We start from the raw sequence: 14,951 nt of genomic DNA on the forward strand, positions 1-14,951 counted from the left end.
TGCAGGAATGACTTTCATCCGAAAGGCAATGTGAGTAACTAGGACAGCAGCCCTGATTTATATACAAGCAAAATGATGGGCTTTAACCTTAATATTTATGTTCAAAGTGAAATGCTGAGAGCGTGCTTAACAGGAAACAGAACACGTGGCCAAAATATGGAGATCTCTTGAATGCCAGATGCAAGTCCAAAGTTTTTTCTGTGAGAGTCTTCAATCCAGAGTTTCGGCTTCAAATTCAAATTCAAACAGACATTTGAAAGCTGTCAATAGACTATCAAAAAATCAATATAGCTGAGAAGCAATTATGAGCATTTGCTAGGTATCGATATCGCTCTATTGAGTTGCAAATTGTTTTGGGCCAAGGCATGTGGATCACAAACGTCTTCTCTAGCTATTTGGCTTGAGGCTGCAGTTGTCCACAAGGCTCGAGGTATCTCTCTGCTCTTATGCTTGCGCTGGCAGCCCAAGATCAACAAAATTTAGTGGACATGTCAATGTCTCTTTGGGGCGTGGCAAAGCGAGTAAAACTGCAGCTTTCACAGCTGTGCAGCTGTCAGCATTAGGCAGTCATGTGCGCACTCGTTTTCTAATTGGCTTCAATTGGGATCCATAAGGAGAAGACAACTGAAGCTAGTTGCTGCGTCGGCTAGGCAATTGGCCGAAAATTTTGCGATCGAAGTGTGCATTGAAAATTGTGCTTGGAGATTGCCGTTCGCTTGGGCTAACATTTTTCATTTCAGAGCAAGTCTCGTCCAGTTACAAGCCGAACGTCAGCGCGCCAGTAAAGTAAAAATTTCAAAATCAACTTGAAATTGATAATTTTTTTCATTTATTTTGATCGAATCATTACCCATAATGCGTCGAGCAGCTCCCAACAAAGGTAACAACAATGGTGAGCCATCGTCGAAGAAGGAGAAGATGGATAAGAAGGAGAAGAAGTCGGGCGCCAAGGCAAATTTGGCATCGAATGTTGCCAAGAAGAAGATAAAGACCCCGTCGCCGGCGTCATCGGCGAGCAGTGATAGCGACAGCGACTCCACCAGCTGCACCAGCGGCTCCTCCAGCAGCTCATCCTCCTCGTCGTCCAGCGAATCGGAGAGTGAGTCTGACAGAAAGAAGCGACGTCATCGTCGCTCGCGCAAGCTAAAGTCTTCGAGGAGCTCAAAGTGCAAGTGGAGGCATAATCGCTCCAGAAAGAAAGCTGGCGCTGCTGCCACGGAGCCGCTGCCGGTGCCACCGCCGTTACCAGCAACGGTTCAAGCTCTGTTCGCAGTATCCGCCGTCGTGCCGACACCGGTTCCTGCGCCCAGCTCGACTCCGGTGCCAGCGCCTACACCAGCTACCCCAAAACTAAGCCGGCGGCCAATGGAGATCTGGTCGCCAGTGCCATGCAGCAAGCGTCGGCGGAGTCGCAGCACTCATCGCGCCCACTCTACGCCGTCGGGCTTCGAGTCGAAGGGCAAAAGCAAGCGCTCGTCAAAGTCGCAGCCTTCAAAGCCGAAGAAGAGAAAGTCGTCTTCGAAGGAGTCGCAGGGCAAGCTAAAAGAAAAGAGCCGCGGCTCGACCTCGATCTCGACACCTTCTACCAAGTCTAAGAAAGCCTTGCCAACGGTAATTGAGGAGCCAACGTCAAAGGATAAGGAAAAACGCCGGATATCAGTGTCACGTGGCAGGGAGGAGACGGACAGACAGCCAACCACGCCATCGTGGCCGTCCAGCAAGGTGCGGCTGCCAGAGAAGGTTCTGAAGTCTGATTCAAAGGACGAACAGCGCCTCGAGTCCAGCAAGGACATGGTCCAATCGGAGAGTAAGTTGCACATGTACATGGCGGAGCACGACTCAAGAGTCAAAATCCGGCACTCGTTGTCGCGTTCCCCATCACGGGACAAGCGGCTGCGTCTGATATCGAATGCGACGCCAGTGCCTGTGGAGAAGAGTCATAACCATGTCGCACGGTATTCCAGTAACAAGAGCCGTCGCGGGAGCAGTCGTTCCTCGTCGCGCTCCAAGAAGTGGCGTTCAGGTTCGCGATCGGGGCGACGATCGCGTGAGAGGCGCTCGCCCTCCGATCTGAGTCTACGGATGCGCAATCGCCGCTCGCTGTCGAGCGCATCGACTCAATCGATCAGCTACCGACGTCGCAGCATAGATCTAACGCCGAGTCCGCTGCGCTTGCAAGACGACGATCTGAAGACCGTGCGCCTGCATATCAAGGGCCTGACGCGCCAGGTGACCAAGACGCACATTGTGGAGATCTTTGGCAGCTTCGGTCCCCTGACCAATGTCGACTTCCCCATTGATCACTTCTATCGCGGCGGCTACACGCGCGCGGGCCGCGGCTTCGCCTTCGTCGAGTATGCCAATGCCGAGGACTGCGAGTGCGCGCTCAGGAACATGGACGGCGGCAAGATAGATGGCCAGCGCATCGTCGTCTCTCCCTTCGAGAAGAGCATGCTGCGCTTTCCCATGCGTCGGCGCTACCCCTCGCCGCTAAACCTGCGCAATTGAACTGAATGAGAGCCTACACAAGTTGCAACCATATCCACTTTGACCACTCGGCTGCCCACGCTAAACCCGTGCACTTCCCATGTATTATAATCAAATGAGTAACGAGTTTATTAAAAAAGCATTCTAAATACGGGAGGAGCTGCTGCTCGTGTTTGACTTACACTCAATTTGCAGCTATGTCAAGGGATGTGTATTGAGTAGTTATATAATTGTATAATTAGTATATAAATAATTAGATTATATAAATTGGTATATAAATAAGTATATAGATAATTGGTATATAAATAATTAGTATATAGATAATTGGTATATAAATAATTGGTATATAAATAATTGGTATATAAATATTTATTATATAAATAATTGGTATATAAATAATTGGTATATAAATAATTGGTATATAAATAATTGGTATATAAATAATTAGTATATAAATAATTAGTATATCAATTGGCACAGCTTCGGTAGCTGTCCACGGCTGGAACTCAAGCAATCCCTGACATATTCTCAGCAGTTGAGCTATAAAGCATATGATGTCATATTTGCATATTTTATTCCATGAAATTGATTTAGTACATGTTTCAATTAAATACGAACTCATTTCGGCTGATGAATGTAAACAAGTCGTAAGCAGCAGGTGCTCGTGTCCATTGTTCTCTGCGCCTAAGCTCAATATTTTGTCACCTGCACATCCTATATGAACAGGTATGCAGCTCAGATATTTCAAGGGACACCTGTCGAAACAGGTGAAACGTCGCACTTGTGCAAACAAATTAATGAATGAATAAAAAAATACTGTAAATATTTTATAAATGCAATATTGCAGAACAGTCGAACCGCAAAATGACGCAATTCTGCCAAGTTTCGCTTAATACTAATTTGCTTTTATGTAATTCGCTCGACTAAAAAATACACAAATGACACGCATGAAGAATATTAAAATGTTAACAACTTTAAATTAAAAAAAAAAAGAATAAATAAAAAACACTCTTCATATTTTATATTTAACAAATAACAGCAAAACTCTAAACTAAATTTAAGTCGCATTCAATTAAGCCTGAAATGAAACAAAATTTTAAATTCATTTAATATAATCTGTTATTTTGAATACCTGGAATTCGATTATTGATTGGCAACATTTTGTATTCAGTTTCATTAGTTTTTAGGCCATTTTAGGCTTAGTTACTGAGTTTCTTAACCAGCAGGTTTCAGGTCAGCGAGGCTTTCAGACTTAAGCATTTGGCATTCATAATGCATATTAAATTTCAATATGATCTTATCCCTGGGCTCCAGATTGAATGCAGCTTTAGTTATGTTTACCTGCTTTAAGCCTTTTCTATTCTCTTTGATCCGCAGCTGCCCTCGCGTGCGCTGAGCTCCATGCAGAAGCTAAGCGCCCTGGACTTTGACTACAACGAGATTGTGCGCATCGAGGACTACAGCTTCTATGGGCTGCGCGTCTCCAAGCTGAACATCAAGGGCAATCGGCTGCAGGCCATACCGGAGCACGGCTTCGCCGGACTGGAGGACTGCATGCAGGAGATTGACGTGTCGGAGAATGGCTTGCGCACGTTTCCGATGATGGCGCTGCGCAAGCTGGACCATCTGCGCATCCTGCGGCTCTCCAACAACAAGATATCCACCTTCTATGGCGACATTCAGCTGGCCACAAACAACGCCTCGGCGGCAGCGGCGACAGCAGCTGCTCTGCAGCTGCCCTCGTTGATACTGCTGGATCTCAGCTCCAATCAGTTTAGCGAGATTGCGCACGATTGCTTTCGCGCGTTCCCGCAGCTGAAGACGCTGTCCTTCTACGCCAACCAGATCGAGATCGTGCAGCCGGAAGCGTTCAGAAGCCTCAAGGAGCTCATGTCGCTGGACATGTCGCACAATCGCATCATCACGCTCGATCCGAAGGTCTTCGACAAGAACAAGCGCCTGCAGACGGTCGATCTGAGCCACAATCACATACACGCCATCAGTGGGGTGTTCTCCAATCTGCCGCAGCTGCGCGAGGTTTTCCTGTCCGAGAATAATATACTGGAGCTGCCCGCGGACGCGTTTACCAATTCGACCAATGTGGATGTCATTTATCTGGAGTCGAACGGCATTGCGCACATTGATCCCAATGTGTTCAGCACCTTGGCCAACTTGGATCACCTGTATTTGCGGTCAAATTTCATACCCCTGGTGCCCGTCACGCTGTTCGACAAGTGCACGAAGCTTTCGTCGCTTTCGCTGGACAACAACGAGATTCAAGACCTGGAGATCGGCATGTTCCGCAAGCTGGAGCAGTTGCGTGAGGTGCGCCTGCACAACAATCGCATACGGCGCGTGAGGAAGGGCGTCTTCGAGCCGCTGCCGGCGCTGCAGGAGCTGCACATACAAAAGAACAATATCGAGGACATTGAGCCCGGCGCCTTCCACACCCTGGCCAACATGCAGCACATAAATCTGCAGGACAATCAGCTGACTGTATTGGAGGACATATTTCCGGAGCAGAACTCCTCGCTGCTCTCCATACAGCTGGAGGCGAACTATCTGCACAAGATCCATCAGCGCACGTTCCGGCAGCAGCAGCGCATACAGATCATGTGGCTGCGGGACAATCAGCTGGTTAAGATCGATCGATCGCTGTTCGTGGACACGCCGCACCTGGGCCGACTCTACCTGAGCAACAATCGCATACGCGAAATCGAGAAGGACACCTTCGTCAGCCTGGGCCTGCTCAAGTTTCTCGACCTGAGCGGCAATCAGCTGCGTCAGCTGCGCCGCGACTACTTCGCAACGCTTCACAGCCTGGAGGAGCTGAGCCTGGCCCACAATCAGATCGAGGCCATTGAGGGCTACGCCTTTAGCCGGCTCAAGCAGCTCAAGTCGCTGGATCTCTCACACAATCCGCTGGTGCAGCTGACGCGAGACATATTTCTGGACGAGCTGCCGCTGAGCACGCTCAATCTGCGCAACACCTCGCTGCGCAAGCTGGAGCAGCACACGTTCAAGTCCATGCAGAATCTGAATGAGCTCAATCTGGAGCGCAATCAGCTCAACCCGGCGGACATACAGAAGCTGGACGTGCCCAGCCTGCGGCGTCTGCATCTCTCGCACAACAACTTCAGCCATGTGGGCATTGGCGGCGGCATGGGCGGCATCATGTCTGGCATGTTCGATAAGCTGCGCTCCCTGCAGCAGCTGTCGATGGCCAACTGCAGCTTGAGCAACATACCCGATCAGCTCTTTGCCAAGAACACGAACTTGGTGCGCATCGATCTGTGTGACAATCAGTTGGTGGAGATGAATCGCAACATCTTCAATGGGCTGAACGTCTTTAAGGAGTTGCGTCTGTGCCGCAACAATCTGGTCGAGTTCCCACACATTGCCCTGTACAATCTGAGCACGCTGGAGACACTGGATCTGGCCAAGAATCAGCTGAACTCCATTGATTTCTTCAAGCTGAGCGGCACGCTCAATCTGCGGCAGCTGGTGCTGCGCGACAATAAGATCAACTCGCTGAGCGGCTTCAATGCGGTCAACCTAACCCAGCTGGACAACGTGGATCTCAGCGGCAATCTGTTGCTCTCGCTGCCGGCCAACTTTCTGCGGCACTCGATCAATCTGCAACGCGTCGACTTGTCCAGCAATCGGTTCCTGCAGATACCCAGCTCAGCGCTGTCGGACGGGTCTATACCGCGGCTGTCCTGGCTCAATTTGACCGGCAATCCCATAAACAAGATCTATACGGTGAAGGAGGAGCGCTATCTGTATCTCAAGGAGCTGTACATCTGCCAGACGAACCTCTCCATACTCACATCGAAGGACTTTGAAGCCTTCCAGGCGCTGCAGCATCTGCATTTGGTCAACAACCGCATCACACGCATCTCGCCTGGGGCCTTCAGGTCGCTGGTGAATCTGCTCACCCTGGACATCAGCGTCAACGAGCTGGAAATGCTGCCCAGGAGCGTTTGCAGGGGCTGCGACTGCTGCGACTGCTCAACATATCGCACACACGCTCAAGGATCTGGACGAGTTCAGCAGCGAGCTGGGCCAGCTGCAGACGCTGGACCTTAGCTTCAATCAGCTGGATCGCATCTCCAAGAAGACCTTCCGCAATCTGCACGGCCTCGTCGAGCTGCTGCTGATGGGCAATCGCATGACGGCTCTATCCAACGACGGCTTTCGCTATTTGCGCAAATTGCATCTGCTCGATCTGCGGAAAAACTACTTTGAGCTGGTGCCACTGGAGCCGCTGAGGCCACTCGAAACGAATCTGCGTACATTGAAGCTGGAGGGTGAGTAGCAGCTGCAGCTGCAGCGTTTAACCAGCCGTAAATTCACAGTCCTTTAGCTAATTTGGTGCTTACTCTGATGGCATTTTCATTTGTATTTCGTTCACACACAGAGAATCCACTGCATTGCAGCTGCGATGCACAAAAGCTCTGGGAATGGCTGCGGGATCATCGCAAATGGTCGCTATCGCCGACGGGCGGCGATAACATTAATTATCTGAGGTGCGAACACCCAACGGAGCTGCGCGGCAAGGTGTTTGGTCGCATGGAGCCGCAGCAATTTTGTGATGCCCCATTAATACCCAAAATGGCCATACAGGACATACAGCCCTATTCGGTGGTCGTTTCCTGGCAGAGTCGCGACCATTTGGGCCTCACTGGCTTTGAAATTGTTTACCACGCCACCGGCGATGGACTCATTGCGGCACCAACCGACCGCGACGACACCCGAGGCCGAGCGGACAATCATCGAGAGCGGGACAGGGATAGGGATAGGGATATGGCTGCCGAACGCGACCGGGACTACGATTTGCCACGCCAGCACAACGAGCTCGAGCGCGACAGAGAGAGGGAGCGTCTGGCCCAGTTTGCTGCCACGGATGAGGTGAGTGGCCAATGATTGCTCAACCAGACCAGCCAGACTAACTGACAGAGGACGCACAAATTTAAAAGAAATCTGATGTTAAGCACTCGATGCCGTGATGACCAAGTGTACTCCTGCTCCTCCTGCTCCTGCTGCTCCAGCCCTTGTCCTGTTTGGCCCCCGGCCCGTAATTCTCTTTTAATAAACGCTTAATCAACGCTTAGCGGTCTGCGCGAACCAGGCGACGCCATGTGGCCTCGTTCGATCGGCGATAAACTGCGCAACTTTGTGCATACAAAATTTAATTTAAGCATCACGTTGCCCCGGGTCCTCAACTAACTAAGATGCCAGCACAGTGGGCGCAGCTGGCATCAAATGTGCACAGAAATCATCCTTCGGGCTCCTGTCAAATAGTTGACTAAGATTAGCTCAGCAACTATTTTTAGCTAATGCTTTGGGCCGCTGAGCTCTGGCCTGCATTTGCTATTGTTCTATAAAAATTTTCTATTCTAATTGAGCCGAGCATCGAGCCCATTGTCCAGGTCAGTTAGTCATATTGCGGCCGCAGGCCACGACAGAAAATTTTAATAAAACGGCACGACGACGACGATGATGATGACGGGGATGACGATGATGTCGTGGGGAATTGGTGACTGGGGCATATTGAGTACATGACTGAGGTTGGCATCGCAATAATTATCTTGAAAACTTGGTTAATTTATTCCGTAGATACACGGCAAGCGGCTAAACGGCACGGCCAGCTCAACAAAGCTAACGAAATTGAGTCCCAACACGCGCTATCACATCTGCGTCATCGGCACGGGTAATTGGCTCTCGGAGCCTTTGGCCAATGCGCTACAAAGGCTGCACTACAATGAGTCGCGGGACGACCTGCTGCTCGGCATGACAGCTGTTGGAGATGTGCCACTGGCGGCCGCCCTGCCCTCCATGCCGGACAGCTATTCGCCGTATCAGCATATGAACGGCGCCATCCACGAGCAGCAGCAGCAGGCGCTGATTGAGAACAGCATTGTGACGGACAAGGCGCTGCATGAGGTGCTCAAGAACTCGCATATCTCGGCCTGCACCGATGTCCAGACGCTGGACTCCACGCCCAGCCTAATTACGGATGAGAACGGCTTGTCCAGCAACGGATTTATACACTTCGATACTGACGCGTCGCCTGGGTCTGATTGTCGGCTGCTGCTTGGGCATCATCGTGTTTATTGTGATGATCTCGGTGCTCAGCTACGTGAAGCTCAAGAAGCAGCGCATCGAGAATGCCAAGCGACAGGCGGGCCATGCCGCCCGAATACATCTCCTATCGCCACTTCTCCATACCCAACGAGGAGCTGACGCGCACCGCTGCCAGCGTCAACAGCGCTGCGGCCGCTGCAGCCGCCGCCTCGGCAGCAACAGTGTCAGCAGGTGGCGCACATGGCATGGCCAGCGTGCCGAGCGGTATCAGTGCGCATATAAGTGGCACGAGCTTGAGCACCGGCACACACCACCACCACAGCAACCACACCATTGGCGGCATACCCTTGGCCATGGCCAAGTCGGGCACCGCAGCCCCATCATGGGCATTGCGGGTCTCGTTGTGGAAAACGGCGATGCAGCGGGCAGCATTGTTGCCGTAGCCACATCGCCACGAACAATGCGCCCCACAACAATCACAGCCACAACAACCACCATCAGGCGGCTCATCGCCCAACAATGGGGCCATCGGGGGCTACATGGCAGCGGGCGTGTGCTCAATACGAACCATTTGAGCGTCTTGTTAGTCGCACTCCCATTCAAACAATTCGATTGCATTCGCTTGCAGTGCACTTCAGAATGTTGCATATTATAAATATATGCTGAAAGACTTTCTCTCAATTGCAATCATTAATCGCGCCACTCCAGAGCATTATCATTATCAGAGCAATATATACATATTTATAAGCTCGAACAATACCAACTCAATCAGACGAGCATTACGAAACGAAGCAGTGCTTCAAAAGGTTATTCAAATAATTCATTTTACCACACTGGCTCAACATGTGGCGGGGCGCTGCACTCACATGATCCGCCATAAACACCCACGCGAATCCCACAGATATGCAGACGCATATATATAATACGATGTGGCGTTCAATTCATTTTGCATAAAAAAGTTTTTCAATCGGAGCAAATGTCAAAGCATTTTTTATGTTTTCAATGTGGCCCAAAAAATGCATTTATTTATGAGTAAAAAATCGAAATATTAAAAAATTGAAAAAGCCAAAAAAAAGCAACTTCCAAAAAATAGATGAGAAAACAAAAACTAGGTTAGTGATAATAAACATCATGATGCGTTCAACGTTCGTTTAGTTATGACAATTTCACATAGAAGGAAAAAATCCAACAAAAAAAAAAATTAAATAAATAAACATAAATAAATATATATGTAATAATGCAGAGAGTAAACCATTTTCAATGTAAATAAAAGTTGGAACACAATGAAAACTCAACTCAAATATGAAAAGCAACAAAAATAGCAAAAAAAAAAGGAAAAAATCTGTTTTTAAGTGTAATGATAAAAATATTAAAATAAAATAAAAGAAAAAAACTATGACAAATGTCGCAGCTAAAGCTAAGGCCAGCTACACATAGAACATATATGTATTTAGGGCTTAGAGGGGCACTGACAACACAACTGTAATCAATGTTGGTGTTGTTCACATTTTTTTTCGAGCCCAAACGAAAAACTTAGAATTAACGAAAGACATTTTTTTTCGAAGCAGCGCGGTAAGTAAGAATCACTAAGTAAATAGCAACGGGGAAACGAATGAGTTTAGCAATCTCTGGTCGAGTAGCATTAAACTGCAAGAGCAACATATTACAACTAATTAATAACAATTAAACCAAATATCGAAATTCAACTAGGCTAAGCGAGCAACAACCAAAAGAGAAAACCAAAGGAAAAAAATGCAAAAAAAATGGGAAAAAAGAGAAAAACTCAAAGAGTTTCATTTTTAAAATGCAAGAAATACGTTTTTTCCTCTTCTTACTTTGGTATTTATAATTTCGTAATACAATAAATAAATGCAAATTTTTTGACATACTACTTACATAACATAAATGAATAACTTTAGTCAAGGGTTTAGCTATAATACGAGTAAACACAAATCGAAAGCAATTTACATTTAAGCAAAACATATTTAGGTGACAGAGACAGAGAGCGGGGCGCAGTATAACCAATTACTTTATGGCCATGCGAGATCTAAAGTGCAAAACAGGCAGAGAAAAATCAAAACATTTACAGAATTACATAATGGACAGCAGGAGAAGAAGAAGCAACACAAATGCAAATAATGATAGCAACTAAACATTAGCAAAAACAATAAGAAGAACGAAAACAAATCAAATCAAAGATGTTTAATGCATAGTCCCTACCTTGACGACGTCCGCTCGTCACTCGGGCTCCAGTTGGAATCGAAAAGCATAGCATACTTAGGTGGCAAATGGCGATACCCTGTAATACCCGTTAGTCAACAGAAAGGATGGCAAACTTATCTCAAAATAGCTGCGCAAAATGCTAAACACAAAACAAAAATCAAAAATTGAAATTAAGAATCAAATGCAAAAAATACCAACAAAAAAAAAGACAAAATACAAAAATACAAAAAATACTTTAAGAGTAAATCTATGCATTACAAAGCTTACCAAATGCTCTGCAGCAATAATGTGTATGTATGTGTATGTGTCTCTGTGTGTGTGTGTGTGTTTGAGCTGCAGGCCAAATAACATTGCGGTCCTTTGGCAGAGCTACATACTCACACTCACACACTCACACACACACACTCGCACACACGCTCACAATAGTTCTAGTCTTACGTAGAACTTGAAAGCCAAAAGCAAACAGAATTCACATAAAACACAAATGCAATAAATGAAATTATTATAAACAAAAACCAAATATTGTATTGAATGCAACAAGAACTAAATATAATAAATGACAACGAAATTTAACAATAAATTATGACAAAAACTTGTGCTTTATTGAGGGGGTTGGGCTGCTGCACAGGTGCTTTGTGGCTTCAGTGTTTCCCTTGCCCCCGTCCCACACGAGCGAACTCTGCTTGTTTACATACATACATACATACATACATATATGTATTTATATCAGCATTTCTTTTTCTTTAGAAAATTTTAATGAAATGGACATTTCCGCTGACATTGAGCACGTATTCTCATCAACGACATTAAATGCAACGCGGAATTTTAATTAGCCGCGTATATATGTATACACACGCACACACACAGGAGCCGCTAGACACAGACACCCGCGCACACACACCAACAGAGGCACACCTACGAGGCGAGCAGACAAGCTCGCACCTGCCATAACCCAAATTCAAGCGCTGTTTGCCTGCATTTGTCTCTCTCTCTCTCTCTCTCTCTCTCTCTCCTACTCCCACTCTCTCCTTCGCAACTCGCCTTTGCTGTATAAAATGTATATCTTAGAGACTTTGTGTGCAACTAGATATGCTCTACAGTTGCAGCCAAGCAGTCCCGAACAATGGAAAAGCAACTCAAGCTACAAGCTGTCTGCCAGTCTGATGCACACACACACTCGTACACTCACACTCGCACACTCCCACTCGCACACTCACACGCGCCCATAGTCCATTTCAAAATTGATTCAATAGCAGCTTGTATTACTATATTTACAAATTGTCATACATCAAGCTAACTTTGACAGCAATCTTTGGACATCAGTAACAATAACGAGTCTTAGCTTCTTGAACATTAGCCTAATCTTGAGTGTTAAGTAAACAATTTGTGCCTTTGAGATTAAAAAGTTGCAGCTATAAACAAATATTACTATGGATAATGTCATTAGCTGAAATGTGCATAAAACTTAAATTTACAGTTATTAGCGAGGCTTGATCTTGTTTTATTGGACTCCAATTTAAGACTAAACTTGTGAATCAAAGCAAGCACAACTTAAAACATTTTGTGTTTTTTCTAGAGCTACGCAAGTTTAAGTTATAATAAAACAAAAAATATAAAGTTCTAATATCAACAAAACGAGCTTTATTAGTTAGAAAATTATATGACATTAATGTTTAAATATGATTTTGAACATGTGGCTACAGCTGCCATCAAATCGATAAACAAAATAACAACAATTTGCTAGCGTTGCTCTAGTGCTTACAGATTATAATATAATGCTTACTTAAATTCAACAAAAAGAAACTAACTATTAAATCAGTTGCCAAATTAAACAGTGTTGCTAACTCGAAGCTCTAAAAAAAGCTATCTTTAGCTGGCGTCAAAGACAAAGCTTCAGAAGCTGCTGCTTTTGACGTTAGCTGCACAGTGAAGTGGCTTGATCTGACTCTTGACTATGCTCACAAAAGGGAAAGCAATGGAAAAGGTCACTTGATCAGAATTCTCTCTTTATTTATTACAATGCTCAGCCTACTGTGTCCCTAGTGAACAAGTAGGTTGGAGACACACAGCGCAAGCTGTAAGTCAAGCTGCATATCTTAGTCTAACCTGTAGTAAAATGAAGTAACTACGCTGATGCCATAGACTCGACACTGACAAATTAAATATTGTTAACGACTCGGAGTACTCCACTGTAAATAGAGTCACATTTCGGCAATGTGTAACCACATGCTGCGCTGCCAATGTAAATTGGCTAGTAAGCTGAGATGTTGGCACAAGAATGTTTGTTGTTTGCCCAAAGTGAATAAAGATGCGGCAACTGGAGCAGGATTAGGAGCAAGTGCGGCAGCACAGACTGCAGCATGCGCTGCAGTAGACGTCTAGGCAGTTGGCTACGGCTCCATTTGCATTACTTGCAACAATAAGTAGGTAACTAAGTAAGTTGCTTCATTAAAACAAACTTTAATTGGCAAAATTTCCACCTGCCTGCCGTGAACAAGAGTCTCTATGCCCCGCCTCTCGCTCTCTCTCTCTCTCTCTCTCTCTCTCTCTCTCTGTCTGTCTGTCTGTGTGCGCATATTCGGAGGAGTAAAAAAAAAAATACATGACAATATCGACAGCCCGACCATTTACCGCTCCACCAACTAGGAAAACACTTTGCTGGGCTTTAGGCAAACAGCAATTGCAAATGCAACTTCGACTGCGCCTGTGAATGGAGTTGGAACTGAGACTGAGACTGGAACGGGGACTGGCAGTAACCACAACTCAAGTCAAGTTACGTCAAGTCAAGTCAAGTCAAGTCGTCATCGTCATCTTCATCATCATCTCAACGACATGGATGTCAGCTGGCTGCCTTGGCTGTCGCTGTGGGTTCGACTTAATTGCATGACAAGGACAAGCACATGGCTGGCTAACTGAAAAAGTAAGCGAGGCACAGATACCCTCTATATAGAAGCTGAGTATTTTGACAAGCAGTCAAATGACAGTACAGGGTATCTGCCAGCTGGCTTGCTAGCCAGCTTTTGTCTAATGTTTGCAACGAGACATGTTGCTAAAACTGAAAGGCATGGCTAGCCAAGCGACAACCTCGAGTCCTGCAGACAGGACACTCAATCACCAAGCAGCCAATAGTCAATTAAGTTAGCAACAAAAAGGCAAACGCCAGAGGCTTTTGAATTGTTAACGCAGAATGCCTCAGATCGACTTTAATCTGTATGTGTCACATAACTTGGCCAATAACTAAAGTCATACGTTGCGAAAATAACAGACGAGGCGAGCCAAAACAAAACAAAGCAGAAGCGCAGAGCCAGCTCTATATATATATATATATATATGTATATATATAAAGGGGAAAACAAGCGGAACATATTTCTCACATGAACACCGCAAAACTATTGAAAATTACTATAAACAGCTTCAGCAAACGTATGCCAGGGACTTGGCTGGCCATCAACAACAACAAACAACAGCAACAGCAATAACAAAGATATTTGAAACCGAAACTGACCGCCAGCCAGTCGATTTATGAGCGTCGATTTGTGCAAAAAATCAACGAAAAAAGAGATATATATATATATATAAAACATATATATATTAGACAAACAAACTGTGAACCGAAAAGTTTTTCCATTAAATCAATGAAGCGCACAAAATATTCGCGCCAACGATAATATCGAGTCAAGGGAACTGCGAACAGCTCTGTAAGTCATGGGAGCTGAAGCACGCCTAATCCGAAAAATAGTCACAACTTTTGATTTGTTATGCATTGCTATATGGCATGCATATAGAATGTATGTGATTAATTGATGGCGATCTTATGTGCCAAGTGCTAAGGGATATGCAATGACTCCACATGTGACCGACTGCATATATAGCTGCAGGCAGTCAGCCGATTTAGTTAGGTAGTTATAAGCACTGCCTGGGGAATGCTGTAGCCGTTCGTGTGTGTGTGTGTGCGTGTTTGTGTTATGTATGATGACAGCTCCATTTTTTCTAGTTTTTGCACATTTCACTAATAAAAATAAAAATAAAAATGCACCAAAAGTTGCGGAAAACATTTGCGCACAAAAAAAAAGGAAGAGAAGCGAAGTGAACAAAAAGCCAATTGGCCGCTGCAGCAGTCACAGGGTGTGAAAGGGATGTGGGCTGAGATGTGT

General features: G+C 45.9%; 2 protein-coding genes across 2 annotated transcripts; both read left to right on the forward strand.

The window, feature by feature from the left end:
- The first annotated feature begins 855 nt into the window (after positions 1-855).
- LOC115482964 (PHD finger protein rhinoceros-like) lies at positions 856-2,508 on the forward strand. Its single transcript, XM_030223483.1, has one exon. It carries the CDS (start codon positions 856-858, stop codon positions 2,506-2,508), a length of 1,653 nt encoding a protein of 550 aa, XP_030079343.1.
- An 843-nt stretch (positions 2,509-3,351) lies between these two features.
- LOC115482966 (chaoptin-like) lies at positions 3,352-9,017 on the forward strand. Its single transcript, XM_030223485.1, is given in 8 exon segments — positions 3,352-3,369; positions 3,865-6,460; positions 6,463-6,510; positions 6,513-6,797; positions 6,908-7,398; positions 8,107-8,541; positions 8,543-8,674; positions 8,676-9,017. Coding segments are annotated over 8 exon segments (4,347 nt in total).
- Positions 9,018-14,951: the final 5,934 nt, after the last annotated feature.

Source organism: Drosophila hydei, unplaced genomic scaffold (genome assembly GCF_003285905.1).
Source record: "Drosophila hydei strain 15085-1641.00,03,60 unplaced genomic scaffold, DhydRS2 tig00000225-arrow-arrow-pilon, whole genome shotgun sequence".
NCBI classification, from domain to species: domain Eukaryota; kingdom Metazoa; phylum Arthropoda; class Insecta; order Diptera; family Drosophilidae; genus Drosophila; species Drosophila hydei.

Coding starts and splice junctions, on each gene's coding strand:
- LOC115482964 (XM_030223483.1), top strand. CDS start 856: ATGCGTCGAGCAGCTCCCAACAAAGGTAACAACAATGGTGAGCCATCG.